A 20428-nucleotide genomic window follows, 5' to 3' on the forward strand; every position below is an offset into this window, starting at 1 on the left:
GTTTATAAGCACAAATGTCTCTTAAGGCTGTTCATTGCCATGTCATTGCTTTACCTTGTTCTACTGCTAAAAGCATTAATTGCTGAACAGAATTAGGTTTAATTTCATTGAGCTGCTAAGTACCATTGTTAAGCTTTTTTATATGCTAAGAATTGTTCAGCTGAGAACCACTTGCAAACAAAATTTTGTGTACAGTACATCACATGACACCTTGACTTTGGTCTTGTAAATATTCCCTGTGCCACGTAAATTGTTGTGCCCGGCAGCGTCTAGCCCATGTTCTTTACTAAGATGCACAGCTTAAACATAACTTTAAAATACAATGAAGCGAAAAAAAAAATTAGAAACAGCTATTATACTGTTTTAATTATTTAAAGTTTCATAACTGCAAATTTTCACCTTTTTTTCAAATGAATCTTTGTAAGCATCGCAGATCTAATAACCCAGTTCGGTTTTTAACTGCACATGCCCACAATGATACGGGTTACGGGTCATTCGGGATAATGGAACATTCATCGAAGGCGCTGCAAGCGCATGGAGACGGGCGCACAAAGCTCCCATGTAAATTACAAGTAGAATGGGCATCTGGGTAACATTGCGTAACATTGCGTATCATCAAGTCAGCGATTTTATCCCGAATGACCTTTGACATGGACTACTTCATCAAGATAGTACCAAACTTTCTCGCTATGCCACCTGCTTGTACCTCAATGTGAAGAAAACTTTCTGACAAAAATTCAATTGAAAAAGTTAGGTAGATTTACAGGTTTTTGTCTTTTATACAGTTTGTGTTTATGATAAGCACACAAGCTACTACATGAATTCGCATTCATGTTTTAAATACATTTTACACATAAAAGATTTTTAAGCACAAATGTCTCTCAAGGCTGTTCATTGCCATGTCATTGCTTTACCTTGTTCTACTGCTAAAAGCATTATTTGCTGAACAGAATTAGGTTTAATTTCATTGAGCTGCTAAGTACCGTTGTTAAGCTTTTTTATATGCTAAGAAACATTCAGCTGATTCAGGCTGTTCATTGCCATGACATTGCTGTGCCGTGTTCTACTGCTTAAGCATTATTCGCTGAACAGAATTAGGTTTAATTGCATTGAGCTGCTAAGTACCATTGCTAAGCATTTTTATGTGCTAAGAATCGTTCAGCTGAGAACCACTTGCAAACAAAATTTTGTGTACAGTACATCACATGACACCTTGACTTTGGTCTTGGAACTATTCCCTGTGCCACGTATCAAAAAATTGTTGTGCCCTGCAGCGTCGGGCCCCTGTTCTTTACTAAGATGCACAGCTGAAACATAACTTTAAAATACAATGAAGCGAAAAACAAAAATTAGAAACAGCTATTGTACTGTTTTAATTATTTAAAGTTTCATAAGGCCAAAAAAATAAAGTCTCCGGTTTCTGGTATGCGCGCGCGTCGCCGTAGCAATGCGCGCCAGCAAAATGAAAAAGTTTTTTTTTCAATGAAAGATGATGTCTCAAAACCGCCAAACTCACTGGTTTGACTGGAATTCTGCTGCTGCACAATTTTAACGTGTTTTTCGATGGGTTATGGTCAAGAATAAGCTTTATGTGGCCTCTCTGGACTCCCATATATTTGCACTAAGTTTAGTCGGGCACCATTTGCAGTCATCAGCCGACATTTGAAGCAAAAAAAATCAGGTAAAAAAAAAAAAAAAGCTGCTTCGCCGCACCACTTTTTGGGCAAGCTCCATACCAGAAACCGGAGCCTTTTTTTGTTTTGCCTAACTGCACATTTTCACCTTTTTTTCAAATGAATCTTTAAATTTAAAGACCCATTACAGTGCAGAAACTCAGTGTAAGCATCGCAGCTCTAATAACCCAGTTCGGTTTTCAACTTCGGATGTTCACAATGATATGGGTCACGTGTCATTCGGGATAATCAAACGCTCATGAGGGCGCTGCACGTGCACGGAGATGGGCGCATGGTGCTCCCATGTTAATTACAAGCAGAATGGGCATCTGGGTAACATTGCGTAACATTGCGTATCATCACGTCAGCGATTTTATCCCGAATGACCTTTGACATGGACTACGTCATCGAGATAATACCAAACTGACTTATATTGTCAGCTAATGGTACCATCTCAATGCAGTTCACACTCACAGTAGCACCTTAAGTGTCAGTTAGAATCAGACATGTTTTATGGTTTAGATTTTGCCATTTAGGGTGTACATGTAGTTATGCATTGAGTCCAAAACAGGCTTATGCCATGATGCCATTTTGCGTCGGAGTGATTATAAATCAAATTAGGTTTTTGCCCTTCACCGATCCCGTTAGCTTGGTGGTCGAGTGGTAAGACATCTGCACTAGAAAGTAGGAGGCCGTAGGTTCGAGTCCCACCCGAGTGATATTTTCCAACTTTCACTCGGGAGGTAACACACTGAGTATACAGTGTTTTAACGCCGGTAAAGGGCAAAAACCCAATTTGAATATACTTGTAATCATAAAATCTGAGCCAGTCATTGGGGGGGGGGGGGGGCGGTGTTGAGAGATGAATCCTTTAAAGGTTCGGGATTAGATTTCCCCCATTTGAAAATATGCAATAAAGTTATCTTTACTTTATTATTTATTTTACAACTTGCCAACTTTCAAAGTATTCTTTAACCCATATGAGTGCCATAATGACATAAGAAAAATCATCCAGGTTAAAATCTGTAGGGTGTCTGTAACCTGGTGAGGTCAAATATTTAACTTTTAATGTACCAGACAAATTGACTGTGGTTGTTTTATTCTATTACAATTTCCCCAATTTCCCATGGAGAGGGAGTCAATATATTTTCATGTCCAAAATTTAATGGGGACTGTCATTTACAAAAGATTGTGGTATGGCACTTCATGAATAGTTTACATGTTCTTGGAAGCCTTGGTGGCATAACTACCTCTCACTTTTTGCCTTTAAGAAAGGCACAAAGGATGAAGCATTGGTATATGGGCTCTCTAACTTGAACTGTTTTCACTTTTTTGGGAGATACCACTCTACAGCTCTGATAAGCCCATTCATCATGGAAAGATCTCGTGCATTTACACGATCCTTGAAGGGGACAAATTTATTGAGTTCCTTGCGGAAATCCCGCATCTGCATGCCATGATATGTCATTACGGTGGCAAGAGATGGAACGTCTTTGAGTGGCAGTATTCCAAGGCCACCCGCCATGATGTCTGCACGGAGGTATTGCAGAAACTGAGGAGTGTTGTTGAAATAGTCCCTCCTATTGTTGTTGCCAGGGAACATCAATCTGTTGCAGTCTCTAGAATATGCATCGTTGCACTCCTGAATCCGTTGGCGTGGACACACCACGGAATTAGTGTCGGCTCCTGGTATGAATTTGAACCAGTTCATAGTCTCAGTGGTAATCACTGAGAATCTGTTACTGGCATTAAGAAGAGGCTTGAATGTCTGGAGAAGCCTAGCAAACCCAACTATGTCAGCAAGATTTGAGGTGATAATGCGATCATAGTTGGTCATCTGTAAGGATTGGTGCCGCTCAGGAAAGACGAGACAGTTGTCCAAGAACACATGGACAAACAGCCTTTCTTGGACAATCAGCCTCCTGACTTTTTTGAGAAGGTTTGTCACGTAACTGTGATACATTTCCATCGGAGACGTGAAGGATCCAGAACTGCACTCTCTAACTCTCAAGCAATCCCACTCTCTAAACGGAAATGCATCTGTGTTGATGCAGTAAACAAACTGGTGATCTTTTGGGACTATCGGTGTGAAATCATCATACCAACAATCAGAATCTCTTCCAGTGAGAGTGGGATTGTCAAAAGGCACAGCGGATTTTCGTGATTCAGATGGCAGAAACAAAGCATGGTCAAACCACTCTCTCATCTTTTTCTTCTCATTTTTGGATAACTCTGCCAGATAAAGAGACACTCGCTCCCTCATTATGTCTGTCCCAAAGAGTGCATTCCGTTGTTGCTTGAGATTGACTGAAGTTTTTTGGTCTCGTTGACATTCCAATGTTTGCCATTTTTCCCAAACCTGACACAGATACCTCAGATCTTCATCCAGGAGCCTCACCAGTCCTTTAGTAGCATCATGGAGTTGCTGAGCACTCATCTGAATGAGTTCATCCAAGCTTGTCTTGATCAAGTCGTACTCTCTCTTTGAAATGTGGAGTGAGTACCAGATGGTTGTCAAACTGGAAGCAATGTAGTCAGTGTCTGCGAAGCGTGCCAACATGAAGAGAAACAGCACATTCCTTGCCATGACAAAAGGGTCGTAGTCATTGAGGGTGATGTGAAGTTCCCCCTGGTACTCATCAGGCAAGGAACCAGCCATCAATACTGTATTGCGCAAGTCTCCACAACCAGCAGATAAAACATGGAAATCTCTCATCAGGAGCTCCTCTTCCCTTCCAGTTGATAACTCATTTTCATTGAGTTTTAGGTAGTCTCTTGCAATGACATTTCCAAAGTAGTAAGGAAAATCTGCTTTTCTCTTCTTTGATAACGAGTACTTCAGAGCCAGGTTTTTTGCCAATGCTTTGATGGTCTCTTTAACACCATTGCATGATGTTTTGTGTGCAGTCCAGTCCTGTCGTTGGCAGTCTCTATTACAGTACCACACATTGTTGCATTGTGAACACTGTTAATTAAAAAGAAAGATTAGAAAAAGTACATTAACAACTAATTGCTCTATTTTTGTGTTAAGCGATGATCACATGTACAGGTGATGTAAAATAACACAACATTTTAAGGTTCCTAGCTCCATGATTCAAGCTATGAATAAGCCACAGTTCAACCACCTTTTACTCTAGAAAATGTCCTTGTACAAACTCAAACCCACCTCACATTCACATTGGAATGAAGTACATGTCTGTATAAATTAAATTGGGCTATGAATGAATTGCTGCTAAGCGTCCAAATACTTATTGGCCAAATTCCAGGTACTAGTTGTCATACATTTTGTTTTGGTTTTTATTCTGGAAATGTTTCCCATTAGAAAAGCATGAGAGATCCTCTGGTTTACTGTGATCAGTATCAGCAGGCGTACCTCACTCATTTTGTCTGCCATTGTGCCGCATTTGCTGCACCTTTTTGGCCCATATAGCTGGCACTCGATAGAAGCATGTCTGACTTTGTCTCTGTCCCGGCATGATGTGGTACAGTAGACAGCAACTGGGCATCGGCTACAAGGCACAGCGTGCTGTGGGAGACCTTTTTCACAACGCCAGCAATGTCCAGGCTGTACATCCATGACGCTGTCTACATGAAAGACGTGAAAAAAAATAGTGTGTTTTTAAATCTCCTAATTTCAGTGCTCTTCGGCAAATTTGTTTTTTTTATTTTCTCCGAACATATTTTCATTTTTTTTTTAAATTGAAACATTCTCTTTTCCTGTTTTGGGCATCTAAAGTTTGGGTTGCTTTTGCACCCTTAATTAACCCTCCTATGTAAACATACATTTTTTTGCCAAGTAGTTCTTTCAGTCAAAATCAGTGAAGTGACTATATTGAACAGTTAAGAATTCCCAGCCTACATAAAGCAGGATTGACTGCCTTGCACTTTTTAAGTAACTTGATACAGCTATGCTTTGACTCTGGGTGAGTGATAAAACAGCAGTGAACACAACTTGCCTGCTTTGTCTGTTGACCCAGTTTGATTAGTCACTGTGCTTGCTTGACATATGATCTGACTGCTGGTGACTAGCCTTTGTTAAAAGTATAGCAGGGGAAGTGGAAGTGAATTTTGACTGTCTGTGACTGTTTATTTAGCAGGAGGGTTAATGTAGTTGGAGTATTATCTGTTGTTCAACAGAGCCAGTGCAAGCTCTGCAACAACTTTTCCTGCAAGCGGCTATTCCATAGACTACCTTTAATTATTGTTGGCCACAAATAATTTAAAATAGTAATTCCATAACTAAACATGAGTGGATTTTTTACACTCAATGTCCCTTTCAAGAGTGAATAACGTTGATGTTGCTAGTAGTCCGGTCAATTTACATTTTGACCTAGAACTAATTGCAGAAGAAACCATTCAAGCGTCAAACAACTTCATATAAATACACAAACAACATGTGAAAACTCTAATTGTTTCTATGGAGTGGAAAGGTTTTATTTTCAAGAATTTGTTTGAAATTAAACTGTGGGACTTTTGTTCTTGAACAATTCATTTGATGACTTGCTTCGATGTACATACTTATAGCTATTGTTTAGGATTCATGACCACATATGCACGTGCAGCAGGCAGTGTGTCGGTAACGTTAAAAAATTACGTGTGATAGAATTTCTGTTTGCTTTTTACATACATTTTTACAGTACATGTTATATTAAGAGCAGTACAAGTTTGTAACTTGGTTCAAAATTATACATTTTATGAAGGTATTGTCTGTTTCAAGTCATAATTAATATCACTTCGGACAGAAGTGGGCAACTATCTGCCTAATAACTAATGCAACAACTCCACAGATGAGATACGTGTATTTGCAAAAATGATGTCACAAAATCATGTTTGCTAATACACTGAGGAAAAACTACCGGACGGTACATACATGCACCGTTTTGACAGTAAAGCGAACAATATTTAAAGAATTTGTTGAGCACCTGAAAATGATGTGTTTCATTTGGTACAGAAAATTCAGGAAATACTCGGCGGGGGTTTAGACGCTTACATATTTGTAAGTACATGTGAAACAAAAAATCTCGAAACACTTTGATCACAAAGCAATATTTTCTGAGGTTAATGTGAAACAGATATAGTTCTGTACGTGAGCTCTGCATGCACATTGCACATTTTTTATCGGTACATTTTGTAATTAAATCTAGTAGTCCTGAAGTAGTTCTGAAGTCAATCATTAGTTCTAACAAGACTAATTCCCACTAAATCATACAAAATACAAGGGACTGACAATTTATCCTGATGCGTTTTATGCAACAGTGAAACAATAAATGAGGGACTTTCTATAATTTCTATGAGTTTGCCAGAACATGGATCAGTATCACAGTCGTCCATATACACTTCACAGCTTAGGAATGACACCAATTGATCATGCACACATTTATGCCTAAAGCTGCAGTTTTTCATACTACCCTTCTTACCTTGTGGAAGCGTGATGCTTTTCTTATCACATAGAACTGATGAATAAATCACTCACTGCCAAGGTGTTGTCTGGTATTGGTGATCCGTCGTTCACAATCTTTCTTATTGTTCCTGAAGCTTCTAGATGAAATTATTGCTTACCAAACGTAATTGATCAGCAGAATTGAGCTGAGAACCAACCACCAGCAACATACAATGCATGAACATTTGGCGAGTAACCTGTTATTGCTGAGTTCCTACAACTGTCTGTGTTTCGTAGCTTCCTAACACTGGACCCTGATTGGATGATCGTTATTGCACACATGAACAAATTCCCCACATGAGAAATCCATGGCAGACTTTGTCAATATGTCTGTGTATTGGTGAGTCTCTCGCCATGGAAACCGTGCTTTTGTCCCTCACCATAGAAGCCATGAACCAGAGCCCTGTTGTTTGTTCAGTGTCTATCAACTATTAAAATAGCAAGTAGAGATCCTCATGTTGTTGGTCATTACAACCACACGACTGTAAATTGCATGTATAGGGATATACCAGTACATTTCCAAATTTCCAAATTTGTGTAACAACAATTCAAATCTTGTTTGGACATTTATCCTAACAGACCTCAACCCATCAAAACCCCAAGGACATGTTTTGTTGGAATCTGTCAGTATGGGTACAGTACACATAAACTGACAGTCTTTTACATTGGGTTGGCACACCTCCAGAAACAAAGTCAGAAATATGTGTGTGCAGTTTCCCATATGGTGTTGTTAAGGCCAAAAAAATAATAGTTCTGCTTCCGGTTTCCCTACCTACCCTATTCTGAGAGCCCCTACCCTAATTTTTTTATGGGAAAAATGAGGAAAAAACACCCAAAACCATCAATTTTCACCTTTTACCCTTGACTGCACGCAGACGCCTCCATATGATCGTACACAAAAAAAAATTGGCCAAAAAAAGAAAATTCCCTACCTACCTACCCTATTTTCGAATGCCATGTAATCGGAAGCAGAACTATTTTATTTTTTGGCCTAAGCGTATTTTCCACCCAAACACTCGTTTCCCTGCAAAATATGATGTAGTGAATATGATATGTATGAAAACATATGAAAATCAAGAAATGTATAAACCAAATATGAAGTTATTTACACATTTAATGATTATTTTATTTCAACCAATTTTTCTCCCTGGGGGCTCTGGAGTACATAAAAAATTAACGCTCAAACCACCCACATAGTCTAATTTTTGTTACATTTTAAGACAATCAAAACACCCCTTACAAATAAAATAATAAAAATGTTTCAATATAAGAACATCTGATAACAATTTAAAACAGTCATAAAAACCACAACCACACAACTGTAAATTGCATGTTACATGTTCCTGTATAAGGATATTATGGATATGTATAATTTCCAAATTTCCAAATTCAAAAAATTCCATGTGTTTTTTTGTAGCAATGCAAATCTTCTTTTGACATTAAGCGTATCTTCCACCCAAAGACTCGTTTCCATTCTTAATATGATGTAGTAAATATGATATATATGTAGGAGAAAACAAAAAGAATAAACTGAATTGATGCCAAAAAAAATCATGAAATGAATAATCCAAATTTACTCAGTTATTTACTCATGTAATATCAGTTTTTCAAACGATTTTTCTTCCTAGGGGCTCTGGAGTACATGAACAAAATAAAAAATTAATGCTCAAACCACCCACACAGTGTAATATTTGTAACATTTTAAGACAATCAAAATGCCCCTTACAAATCAAATAAAAAAGGTTTAGTATAAGAACATCTAATAACAATTTAAAACAGTCATAAAAACATCAAGGAGTTAAACTCATGTTGTTGGTCAAATTGCATGTTACATGTAAAGGGATATATACATTTCCAAATTTCAAAATTCGAAAAGTTCCTTGTGTATTTGTTCCTAGTGTCACAGCAATTAAAATTATGTTTTGACATTAAGCGCATCTTCCACCTTAACACTCGTTTCCCTTCAAAATACCGTATGATATAGTAGATATGATATGTAGTAAAAATAAAATAAAAAGAAGAATCTGAATCAATACAAAATTATCAAGAAATGAATAATCCTTATATGAAGTTGTTAACTTATTTTTTTTTTTTTTATAATAATTTTTTTATTTCTTTTTTATTATTTTACCAGGGCAGCCCCATCAGTTTTTCAACCGATTTGTCTCCCTAGGGGCTCTGGATAACATGAAAAAAAAATAATGCTCAAACCATCCACATAGTCTAATTTTTGTAACATTTTAAGACATTCAAAAACGCCCCTTACTTTAAGACAATCAAAAACGCCCCTTACAAATAAAATAAAAACATTAAAGAAGAGAACATCTACAATAACAATTTAAAACAGTCATAAAGACCATCAAGGAGTTAAATGCAAACTTGGGAAAGAAGTCAAGAAGATCAAATCGGCCTTATGATGAGAAATATTATAATTGTATATTGCATGTACTTAGTTAATTGAATATGTACAGACAAGATATGTTAGTAAAATTACAGTGAATGTTAATATTCAGCATAAACACCAGTGATGGTTCCAGGGGGTGCGCAGCCCCCCCCCCCCCTCCCCCCCACCCTCCGGCAGTGACTAAATGTTTTCAAATAAGAAAAATGTTCACTTGAGAGAGCCCTTCCGTCCCCTCCCCAGCACACCTTCGATACCCCCCCCCCCCCGCATCCCCGCCTAGCACACACCCCACCCCCTCCCGACCCCGGCAGTTACATGTACCTCTCTGGATCTGCCCTGAACACCAAGAGTAGTAATATATAAAATCCAGACATAGCCCTTAAAAACCTGCGACCCTGATTGTCCATTTCTTATAACTGTCAGATCATTTGTTCTTGTTCAAGTCCTTCCACAAACATTTGCCACAACAAAAACAAAAGATTGCTTCCCTGCAATGTTGCCTGGTCTAGCAGGACAGACATTATTTCCCACTGCATTTCCAGCACTATATTTTGAGTGTATTGGGTAGCTTAGAGCCCTGTTGTTGGCAATCTTATGCATGAGGGTGCTTATGTGACAATCCAACTAAGTGCCAGACTAAATTGCATACACCAGTCATTAATTGCATGTGCCGATTGGTAATTAAAGAACTACTGATCAGGATTTGAGCACATCTGTTGAAAATTGAGAGTGAGAGTGACAAAACAAACAATAAAACCAACCATTAAACATGTATGATTAAAGTGATATTACAAACCAATTTTCATCTTTACCAAGACTACCCACATTTATACATCACGTCTAATGGAATCAGGAAAATGCTACTATAGGCCTAAATTACCGGTACATGGATGATTGAATAGTAAAAAATATTCTATATTTTCTGCACAGCCTTATTGCTTTGCATTTGTTTGCCCTTGAAATTGCCCAATGTGTCCGAAAGGATATGTGCTGCATACATTTACAATGCTACGTACATATTTGATGTGTTTTTATGCATAAATTTGAGATGGGACCTCCTCCCCTCCCCCCCCCCCCCTCACAAGTCAAGGGAATGGGCTCAAGTTAAAGGTACCAAGATCCAATAGCTGGAAATTTAGTACTATATTTCAAATTCAGATTTCACATTCTAGTTATTGTGACATGGAATGTTCGATATCCCAATTCTGTTCAAGAGCAGTCATGCAATTGGTTTACTGCACATTGTTGAGTTCTGGTGGATGCAGAAAGTCGCATGGAAGTTGCACAAAGACATCTAGGTTGAAGCATCACTTTTAGGCAGACACCACTCTACAGCTCGGTCACTACCATTCAGCATATTAAGATCCCTAGCATTCATACGATATATGAATGGTACCAGCTTGTTCAGCCCCTCCCTAAAGTCACGCATTTCCATACCGTGGTACTTCTTCACACTCACGAACCTGGGAACAGCTTTGAGTGCTGGGATCCCACGTCCCCCTGCCATGATATCTGCTCGGAGATATTGGAGAAAGTAGGGGGTGTTGTCACGATACTCTGCCAACCTGCAGTTGCAGATGGACCTGCTTTCTGGGAAGTCTGTGCGGTATGTAATATAACATTGGTTTACCAGTTGGCGCATGGCGGGATGCATGAACATGGCCTCTGTGTCGGCTCCTGGAATAAATCTGACCCAGTTCATACACTCGGTCACAATCACCGAGAAGCTGTTAGAAGGATTGAGAAGGGGCTTGAATGTTTGGAGAAGCCTAGGAATGCCGACATAGTCAGCAAGGTTGGAGGTGAAGATTCGGTCATAGTTTGACATATTCAAGGTTTGGTGGTGAGTAGGAAAGTCCAGACAGTTGGCCAAGGAGACGTGGATGAGGAGCCTTCCTTGAAGGATGAGACTCTTGACTTTCAGGAGGAGGTTTGTCACGTACTCGTGGTACATCACCATCGGAGAGGAGTGGGATCCAGGAGTGTCCTCTCTTACTCTGAGGCAGTCCCACTCTTGGTAGGGAAATGCATCTGCATTTACACTGTAAACAAACTGGGACTCTTCAGGTGCTTTAAACGTATGCGGAGGCTCATGTCCAGTTAGCGTTGGGTTGTCAAATGGCATATCCTCTTCTTTTCTTTCAGTTGAAAAAAACAGTGCATGGTCGAACCACTCTTCAACCTTCTTCTTCTCAGAGTGAGAGATTTCTTCAGTATAGCAAGATAACTTTTGTGCCACATTTTCCTTCTGAAATAGCTTCTTCCTTTGTTGTCTGAGATTGATTGAGGTGCTCTTGTGTCGTTGACATTCTAATAATCGCCACTTTCCCCAAACCACATGCAGCGAGCTCAGGTCTTTATCCAGGACACTCACAAGTCCTTTGGTAGCATCATGGAGTTGCTGAGCACTCATCTGAATGAGTTCATCCAAGCTTGTCTTGATCAAGTCGTACTCTCTCATGGAAATATGGAGTGAGTACCAGATGGTTGTCAGACTGGAAGCAATGTAGTCAGTGTCTGCGAAGCGGACCAACATGAAGAGAAACAGCACATTCCTTGCCATGACAAAATGATCTGAGTCATTGAGGGTAACGTGAAGTTTTCCCTGGTACTTGTCAGGCAAGGAAGTGGCCGTCAACACTGTGTTGCGCAGGTTTCCACAACCAATAGACAAAATATGGTAATCTTTTGCCAAACTGTCCTCCTTCACTCCAGATGTCAATTCATTGCCCTCAAGTTGAAGGAAGTCTTTGGCAAAGATGTTACCAATGTAATAGGGAAAGTCACCGCTTATACTGTATGTTACCACAGCCCGTTTCTGAAGCTTCTCTGCCAGCTTTTTCATTGAATCTTTAGCTTCCTTACATGATGGCTTGTGGGATTTCCAGTCAGTCAGTTGGCATTCCTTGCTGCAGTACCATGCATTACTGCAACTCGCACACTGAAAAAAAGAAAAGGCATGATTACTTTTTGCCTATACTTCTCTTAAAAAATTTTGTCGTTCAGATACACAACCATTTTCATTTCAGGTCAGGTTGTCCCTGCAGATGTACATGTTGTTATCAGTTTAACCCCAACCATGCCTCCCCACTAAAATCCAACTGCAGGTTTTTGCGATTTTTTTTAAATGAACTCATGGACTGTGGAATAAATTGCCTTTTTCTGTAGAATTTAACCTAATGTTGTTAACATTAAGCTTATGTATGCCAGTAAGTGCAATATTGGCTCAACAGATGCAAAGAGTTGAGGGTTCACTTTCTGTGATATTTGCAAGTTTAACACCCCCCCCCCCTCTCATCCCGGAAAAAAAAAACCGGACCAGAAACCTTCTTGCAAGGTGGATCTGTAGTATGTCTAAAGCTTATACATGCAAAACAAAAGTTTTTTTTCTGAGGGATGCAGTTGCCTAAAATTGAAAACTTTTTTTTCTTCGTCAGGAGAAAAAAATTGAGTTTATTAAATGCACTGACAATACATCTTATCTACTATAGGTTGTAATCAGTAGTTGTCATCAAATTTCTTCAGTGGAGCTCGATTTCCCTTGTTTTGATAAAATACCAGAAAAGTACCCATGTACGTTATAGGCAAGTATAGGTTTGGGCAGATTTAGTGTTGTTTGTAACATAAACGCTTAGGGCCCCCCCCCCCAAATATTTCTGCTTCCGATTACATGGCATTCGAAAATATGGTAGGTAGGTAGGGAATTTGGGGTTTTTTTGTCAATTTTTTTTTATGTGTACAATCATATGGAGGTGTCTGTGTGTAGTCAAGGGTAAAAGGCAGAAATTGATGGTTTTGTGTGTTTTTTTCTCATTTTCCATTAAAAAAAATTAGGTTTGGGCCTGTCAGAATAGGGTAGGTGGGGAAACCGGAAGCAGAACTATTATTTTTTTTGGCCTTACATGTATGGGTTTGAGTTTATGAGAAGTATTCATAAGATCACACGCATCATACCTCCTTCATATTAGTAGCAGTTTTTCCACAATTGCCGCACTGTCGTGGCCCAAACATCTGGCACTCAACAGAGCTGTGTCTGGCCGTGTCGTTGCCCAGGCATGATGTGCTGCAGTAGACAGCCATATTGCAGCGGCTACAAGGCACAGTCAGCTGTGGAAGAACTTTCTCACATCTCCAGCAATGTCCACGCTGTACATCCATAATGATCTCTGAAACAGAACATTTAGAATCATTGTCTATGTACATTCATTTTAAAGTAATTTCATGGTTTCCACTTCCCCTACCCATAACTACAGGGACAAAATAGAAAAGAAATAGTTGAACACCTTAAGACGAAATACCACTCCACCAAACAAAACATTTAGCAATAATAACGAAGCAGCCAACCGATCCCGCAAGTTCATGGTCGAGTGGTAAGACATCTGCACTAGAGAACAGGAGGTCGTGGCTTCAAGTCCCACCTGAGTGATTTTTTCCCAACTTTCACTCGGGAGGTAACACACTGAGCTAACAGTGTTTATATGTCTTTGAAGGGCAAAAACCTAATACTGAATTATATCAGTATTATCAGAACTTTTCAGAGGATTGCAAAGAATGAAGCCCTATCCCGACAGAAAATACCTCATTGCACACCAACAGCCTTTAATTCCTGCTGGAAAAAAGTATGATCCCAAGCCGCACAAACTGAATTACTTTCCTCAATCATTGCTTACATGTAATACTCACCAAAATATTTGTGGTTTACAGTTGAAAAGCTACAGCCTGTTAGCAAGCAGAGTTGCTGTATAGTGTTGCAGTTATGAAGAACTTGCCTTCAGTCCACTACTTATATGTTGTATTTTAAGTGACGATCACGTGATGCTTATTTCTCATATCCAGGGAAAAAGAGGGAATGTCCCTCATGAGAAATACCAATATCAGGCTTTGTTGTCAACCATTCCAGCTTGACTCGCGTGACAATTCTACAAAAAGACCTATACAATAGCTCTAGGCAAATGGTTCAGACATGGCCTAAAGAATGTGTCTGAAGAATTCTCTGAACAACATGGCAACACTTTTTACACTCGATATTATTGATATACACATCCTTTCTGGTAATTCTTGTGATGAAATATACAGCAATTTGAAAAATATTTGAGTCGTTTGAGCCTACAAATACCGGTAGATGCTGCTTATTTATAACAAAATCATTTGATCACATGATGTCATGTTAGCACTTAGACATTATATTAGGATAATTTCTAACATACATGTAGAGATGAGACTATGATGTAAATTGCATTGAATATCTTCTAAACCAAAAAGAAAAGAAGTACATATAATTGTAAGTGGTTTGATTGTTTCATTAAAGGCCTGTGGTCGTGCATTATCCAGCATTGCATACTGTTTCAACTTGTGCATTGTGGTCTTTCGAATGATTATGTTTTTTCCAAAGAAATTAATTTTTTCCAAAGAAATTTAAATATTTCTTCTGACAGGGAATTATCTTTTTAAAAATATTTGACTTCAGCAGATGTTATCAGGCCAGTGTTTAATAATGAAGTAAAAAATCATAAGAAAAACTTCCTGTATGACATCACAAGTATCTTAGGCTTTTGGTTTTTATCCACATGTGTACACATTGGTATCATGGAGAAAGGTTCTCCTTGTAAAGTGGCATACGAGTTCTCCCCCATGAATAGTATGTTTGGTACCAGCGAACAACCTCGATGGTGTTGTATCCCTGCAGTGGTGGGCCACAGCACCAGTCGAGACTTGGTGGACAGGAACAACAGACCGGTGTAAGTAGGGCCAGTGGAATACACAGTGGGATGTGGAATGGGAACGTGGAAGGGAATGGGAATGTGGAGTGGTAGATCCTTCTCTTAAGGGTGGGGCAACTCAATCATTTAATCTTTTTTATTTGTTTCGGTGATCTGACCTTAGAACGTAATAGACTATTAATCAGTGATCAAATGCAGTCAAGAACAGTGGTCATGCCTTTTATCATTTGTCATAATCTGCCATGCCATTCCATCATAACCAAGAGCCATTTTGATATAACCTAATCATTGAAGAATCATGCAATCATCTACCTCAATCCTAGCCCTATATGGCTGCTTTAATAGCTCATGAGCCCCAATCGGCTAAGTAGAACTTCTCTTTGCATACAACAGTGCATAAACTTAATTGACCAATCAGATACCAGGATTCCCCAATATGCAAAGTGTAGGTGACTGACATGTTCTATGGTGTTTACCATACAGTTGGGGATTCAGTATCCCACGTACGCCTATAATTCTTGTTCCATAACAATTACCATTGAGAATATGTAAACGTTCCACTAAGTTGCTTTGATATTTTCAAGAATTGTCTTGGAGAGGCCCCATACCCCTTCTTAAAGGAAGTTGCACCTTAATGGAGAGAGCATTATCAGGTGAAGCAGTTACAAGCAGCAGATATCACATGGTAATCTAGTAAAATTAATCCTGTTGTGTTTTAAACCATTACAGTGTATAGGTCTGCCCCTAAACTACGTGAAACTTTATGACACTGATAATGAGCAATTCAAATCGTTTAGTTTCTTTCGAGGCACTCATTTGTCAAGTGAAGATGGATGTTGTTTATCATGATATTTGCTATTTATCCCAACAAGTTTAGTTTTTACTCTAAAACTGTAAAACAGTTGTCTCATTTTGAAATGGTGATTCTATCTATAAAAAATCGAAAGGATGTTATTAAACTGCAAAAAAATGCAGTACATCAAATATTACATGCAAACCAAACGGGAGCCCACTTTTAACATGCATTTTGCCTCACACAGCCTTTACGTCATTGTTAAAAGAAATATCCGACAACATGTTAATCACTTGTAACTATTTACAGATTCTTCTGTTTTATACAATTCGTGTTTGTCATGCCAACCAAGCTACTTTAAATAAATTTTGATAAAAATAGTTTACAGAAAAAGTTTAACTACAAACTCCATTACATTTGACCTTATTCAGTTCACCCAATGTTTCTTAAAATAACAACAAAACAATTAGCTGAAATCTTGATTTTAAGTCAAACTCTGATAACTCAAACAACTGTTAAGTCAAACAAAGAATCCATTGCCTTCAGTAGTAAAACAATGATTTATAACCCTGCTTAACTCAAAACTCTGCTTAAGTCAAATTTTGAACCTGTTCCCTTGAGGTTTGACTTAATTTCATTGTAATTTCTGTCAGTAATATACATGTTATATATCCTTTCCACTTGAGATTCATTCAGCTTGCAGTGAATTTATTTGCCTTGGCAGTTGCTTAGCTTGTCCTGACCCTAATTGTTAACTACCCTGAGGCAGACACCACTCCACAGCTTTGTTATACCCACACATCATATTAAGAAGTCTTGCATTCAGCCTATACTGGAATGGAACCAGTTTGTTCTGTCCCTTCCGGAAGTCACGCATTTGGAGGCCGTGATATTTCTTGACACTCTCAAATGATGGTACTTCCGTGAGTGATGGTATGCCAAGTCCCCCTGCCATGATATGTGCTCTGAGATACTGGAGAAAGTGAGAGGTATTGTTATAATACTCTCGTACGTTGTTGTAGCCATCGGTATATGAACCTGTGTCTATAATACACAACTCTTTACATCTCTGAAACACACTTGTAAAAGCAAAAGTTTCAATATTTGCTCCTGGTACATCTTCGATCCAATTCCAATGATTAGTGACAATCGTTGAGTCGCTGTTGCTGGTATTAAGAAGTTGTTTGAATGTCTGTAGGAGTTTAGCGACTCCATCATAGTCAGCAAGGTTGGAGGTGAAGATTCTGTCATAGTTGGGCATGCTCCAGGTTTGATGGTGATTCGGAAAGTCCAGACAGTTAGCCAAGGAGACCTGGATAAGGAGCCTTCCTTGAAGGATGAGACTCTTGACTTTCTGGAGGAGGTTAGTCACGTACTTGTGGTACATCACCATCGGAGAGGGGATGGCTCCAGGGGTGTTCTCCTTTACTCTCAAACAGTCCCACACAATGTAAGGCAGTGTTGCTACATCAACACAGTACACAAATGGGACATCTTCCGGTGGCGTTATATCTGGTGTCGCAGATGTTTTACCTTCTCTTCCAGTTAGTGTGGGATTTTCATAGGGCAGTTGTGTTTTTTGGGGACTTTCAGTTGGGACAAACAGTGCGTGGTCAAACCACTCCTTCATGAACTGTTTGTTCTCATCAGGCAGGCGATTAACATATAGTTTCACACCTGTTTTTACATCTTGAGCCTCAAACAATGCCTTTCTCTGCTTTCTGAGATTAATGGAGGATCTTTTTTCTCGTAGACATTCCAATGATTGCCATCCTTTCCAAACCTGACACAGATACCTCAGATCTTCATCCAGGACACTCACCAGTCCTTTGGTGGCGTCGTGGAGTTGCTGAGCACTCATCTGAATGAGTTCATCCAAGCTTGTCTTGATCAAGTCATATTCTCTCTTGGAAATATGGAGTGAGTACCAGATGGTTGTCAAACTGGAAGCAATGTAGTCAGTGTCTGCGAAGTGGACCAACATGAAGAGAAACAGCACATTCCTTGCCATGACAAACGGGTCAAAATCGTTCAGAGTTATGTGAAGTTTTCCCCGGTACTTATCAGGCAAGGAAGCAGCTGTCATCACAGTGTTGCGCAAGTCTCCGCATCCAGCGGATAAGACATGGAAGTCCCTGGTCAACTGTTCAGCTGCCATCTCTTTAGACAACTCGTTACTGTCAAGTTTAAGAAAGTCTTTAGCTAGAGTGTTCCCAACATAGTAAGGTGGGCCTGCAAACCATGCGTTACATGCCAGTCTTGAATTTCTCTCCGCAAACTCGACAGACATCTGTTTTATTGTATGCTTTACTCGAATGCATGACGCTTTATGGGCTGGCCAGTTACTCAGTTGACACTCCTTGTCGCAGTACCACGCATTGTTGCAACCTGCACACTGAGAAAAGAGAGAAAAAAACATCTTAACAATTCTTTGCCAGATTTGAGTTAAAATACATGTATTTCAAAAGCCACAAATTTCAGATCTAAGTTTGTGAACCCTTGTTTAAATTGCTCTTTGCACAAAAATCTATAAAAAAATTGTTGTTAAGCTCAACTTGTGACAAAATGCACTAAACTGGCGAGATAATAATCAGACCATCTAGATCCCATTTTCCTGAACCAGTTCCTAGAATTCCAATCCTTTTCATTTGGAATCATGCGGGAGGAGATTAATGCTATCTCTCATCAGAGTTTTAGTCAAGTGCATCCTGTCTGAACTGGCCATACCTTGTAATTTGATTTGTGATTGACCTGTGATTGATGAACTGCAGTAAACGCTGCCCAAGTACAGTCGGCACTCTTGAGACCCGAAAATTTGTGACGACTTACGCGATTGCTGACATCTGCTGTAAGGTGTCATTTTGCCGAATTGCATGAATGGCCTATACACATATGATTCATTGCACTAATAGGCTTTGATTTACCCTAATTTATCTCGTTATTGCTTGAGTTGTTTTTATTCCTCCATGTTTCCAGCAAATTTATTTCTGATTTTTATCATCATGGGCTGGGGTACTGTTTGTGGATCCATACAATGTAGCATTTCAGCTAATGTACTGAAGACTACTGATACATAATACATACATGCGCAGTTATGAATTAAATGCGCGCGTAGGGTATTGAACGTACAGTCCGTACACATACATTACATGTACAGTTACGAATTGAATGCGCGTATTGACTGGATCGTTCAATAAGACATCCCACAAAAATAGACAGAGCGCAGGACTAGAGGGGTACTTGGTACTGATGTGCTCACGATGCAGTATTGGGGAAACCCATTTTAGATTGCGAATGCAGTGGTACATGTTGCCAACAGCAGTGCATGCAAGAAGTCGATGCTATTGCTTGATTTTTAAATGCCAACTTAAACAAAGGATTTTGTCATGCTTTTTGTGGAAAGGGGACCGAGAGTAACACAATAACTTGAGCAAAATGGCGACTTATAAAAGCCGACTTAGAACTAAAAATTTCAATAAAAATGCATTAGAGACAATGGGCACTTTCGTCAGACGGCCGACTTGAGTGATTTGGCAAGTTGTACCATGTCGACTTGGCCAGAGTTTACTGTACAAGGCTCAGTGCTCATTGTTTGCAAGGTTCCCACGTACATCGATTATATTTCATACTTAGAATGAAACTCTGTGTGTATCCTACCTCACTGATATTTGGAGCCCTCCTTCCGCATGCGGCACATGTTTTGAGCCCATAAAGTTGGCACTCCACACTTCCATGTCTGACTTTGTCTCTGTTTCGGCATGGCGTGCTGCAGTACTTCGCCATCTTACAAAACTCGCAAGGCACTGAATGTTGAGGGAGAACCCTCTCACAACGCCAGCAATGTCCAGGCTGAACATCCATTGCTGCATTGACATGAAATGAGAAGAAGAAAAAAATTAGTTTCTGTATTCTGGTACCCATGGTCTTCAACATGTATCTGATTGTTGTCTCATAATGTTGTAAGTTTCATTCAATTTTTTTCATTTTGGATGTTTTCTAACATCTGAAAATGTATTTGTTTCTGCAGACAGGTGGGGATGGTGGTGTTGTATTTGCACCCATAAGATGGTGTCAAGAAAGATATGCCTGAATTATTGTGGGGCTGCAAATAATTTGAAAATTTTACAGTAAATGTTTCATAATTAAACAAGGGCAGATTTGGGGGTTTTTTTTGGGGGGGGGGGTGTCGCTGTCAAAAGTAAATAAATTTTGATTTGCCAGAAAATGAGAAATTTAAAAACAAACTATTTTTCAAGTGAAGCTTGACAATGGTAAGGGGAAGGCAACTTTAAGAGACTAAAGCGGGTTCATACTTCATGGGAATGCAAATGCAAAGCAAATTTGACGTCATGAAACGTTCGCTGCAAAATTCACCTGAGTTGAAATATGTTCAACTTT

General features: G+C 39.2%; 3 protein-coding genes across 3 annotated transcripts; all 3 read right to left on the reverse strand.

The window, feature by feature from the left end:
- Positions 1 to 2586: 2586 nt before the first annotated feature.
- LOC119722101 lies at positions 2587 to 5250 on the reverse strand. The gene is made up of 2 exons (XM_038192126.1): positions 5047 to 5250; positions 2587 to 4638 (listed from the first exon to the last, which is right to left on the reverse strand). The coding sequence occupies exons 1-2, from the start codon at positions 5248 to 5250 to the stop codon at positions 2998 to 3000; spliced, it is 1845 nt and encodes a 614-aa protein (XP_038048054.1). The 3' UTR covers positions 2587 to 2997.
- A 5360-nt stretch (positions 5251 to 10610) lies between these two features.
- On the reverse strand, positions 10611 to 13862 carry LOC119721773. The gene is made up of 2 exons (XM_038191732.1): positions 13472 to 13862; positions 10611 to 12458 (listed from the first exon to the last, which is right to left on the reverse strand). The coding sequence occupies exons 1-2, from the start codon at positions 13718 to 13720 to the stop codon at positions 10812 to 10814; spliced, it is 1896 nt and encodes a 631-aa protein (XP_038047660.1). The 5' UTR covers positions 13721 to 13862; the 3' UTR covers positions 10611 to 10811.
- A 2790-nt stretch (positions 13863 to 16652) lies between these two features.
- Positions 16653 to 19891, reverse strand: LOC119722102. Its single transcript, XM_038192127.1, has 2 exons — positions 19688 to 19891; positions 16653 to 18425 (listed from the first exon to the last, which is right to left on the reverse strand). The coding sequence occupies exons 1-2, from the start codon at positions 19889 to 19891 to the stop codon at positions 16782 to 16784; spliced, it is 1848 nt and encodes a 615-aa protein (XP_038048055.1). The 3' UTR covers positions 16653 to 16781.
- Positions 19892 to 20428: the final 537 nt, after the last annotated feature.

The sequence above is a fragment of the Patiria miniata genome, unplaced genomic scaffold (genome assembly GCF_015706575.1).
Source record: "Patiria miniata isolate m_02_andy unplaced genomic scaffold, ASM1570657v1 HiC_scaffold_14, whole genome shotgun sequence".
NCBI lineage: Eukaryota > Metazoa > Echinodermata > Asteroidea > Valvatida > Asterinidae > Patiria > Patiria miniata.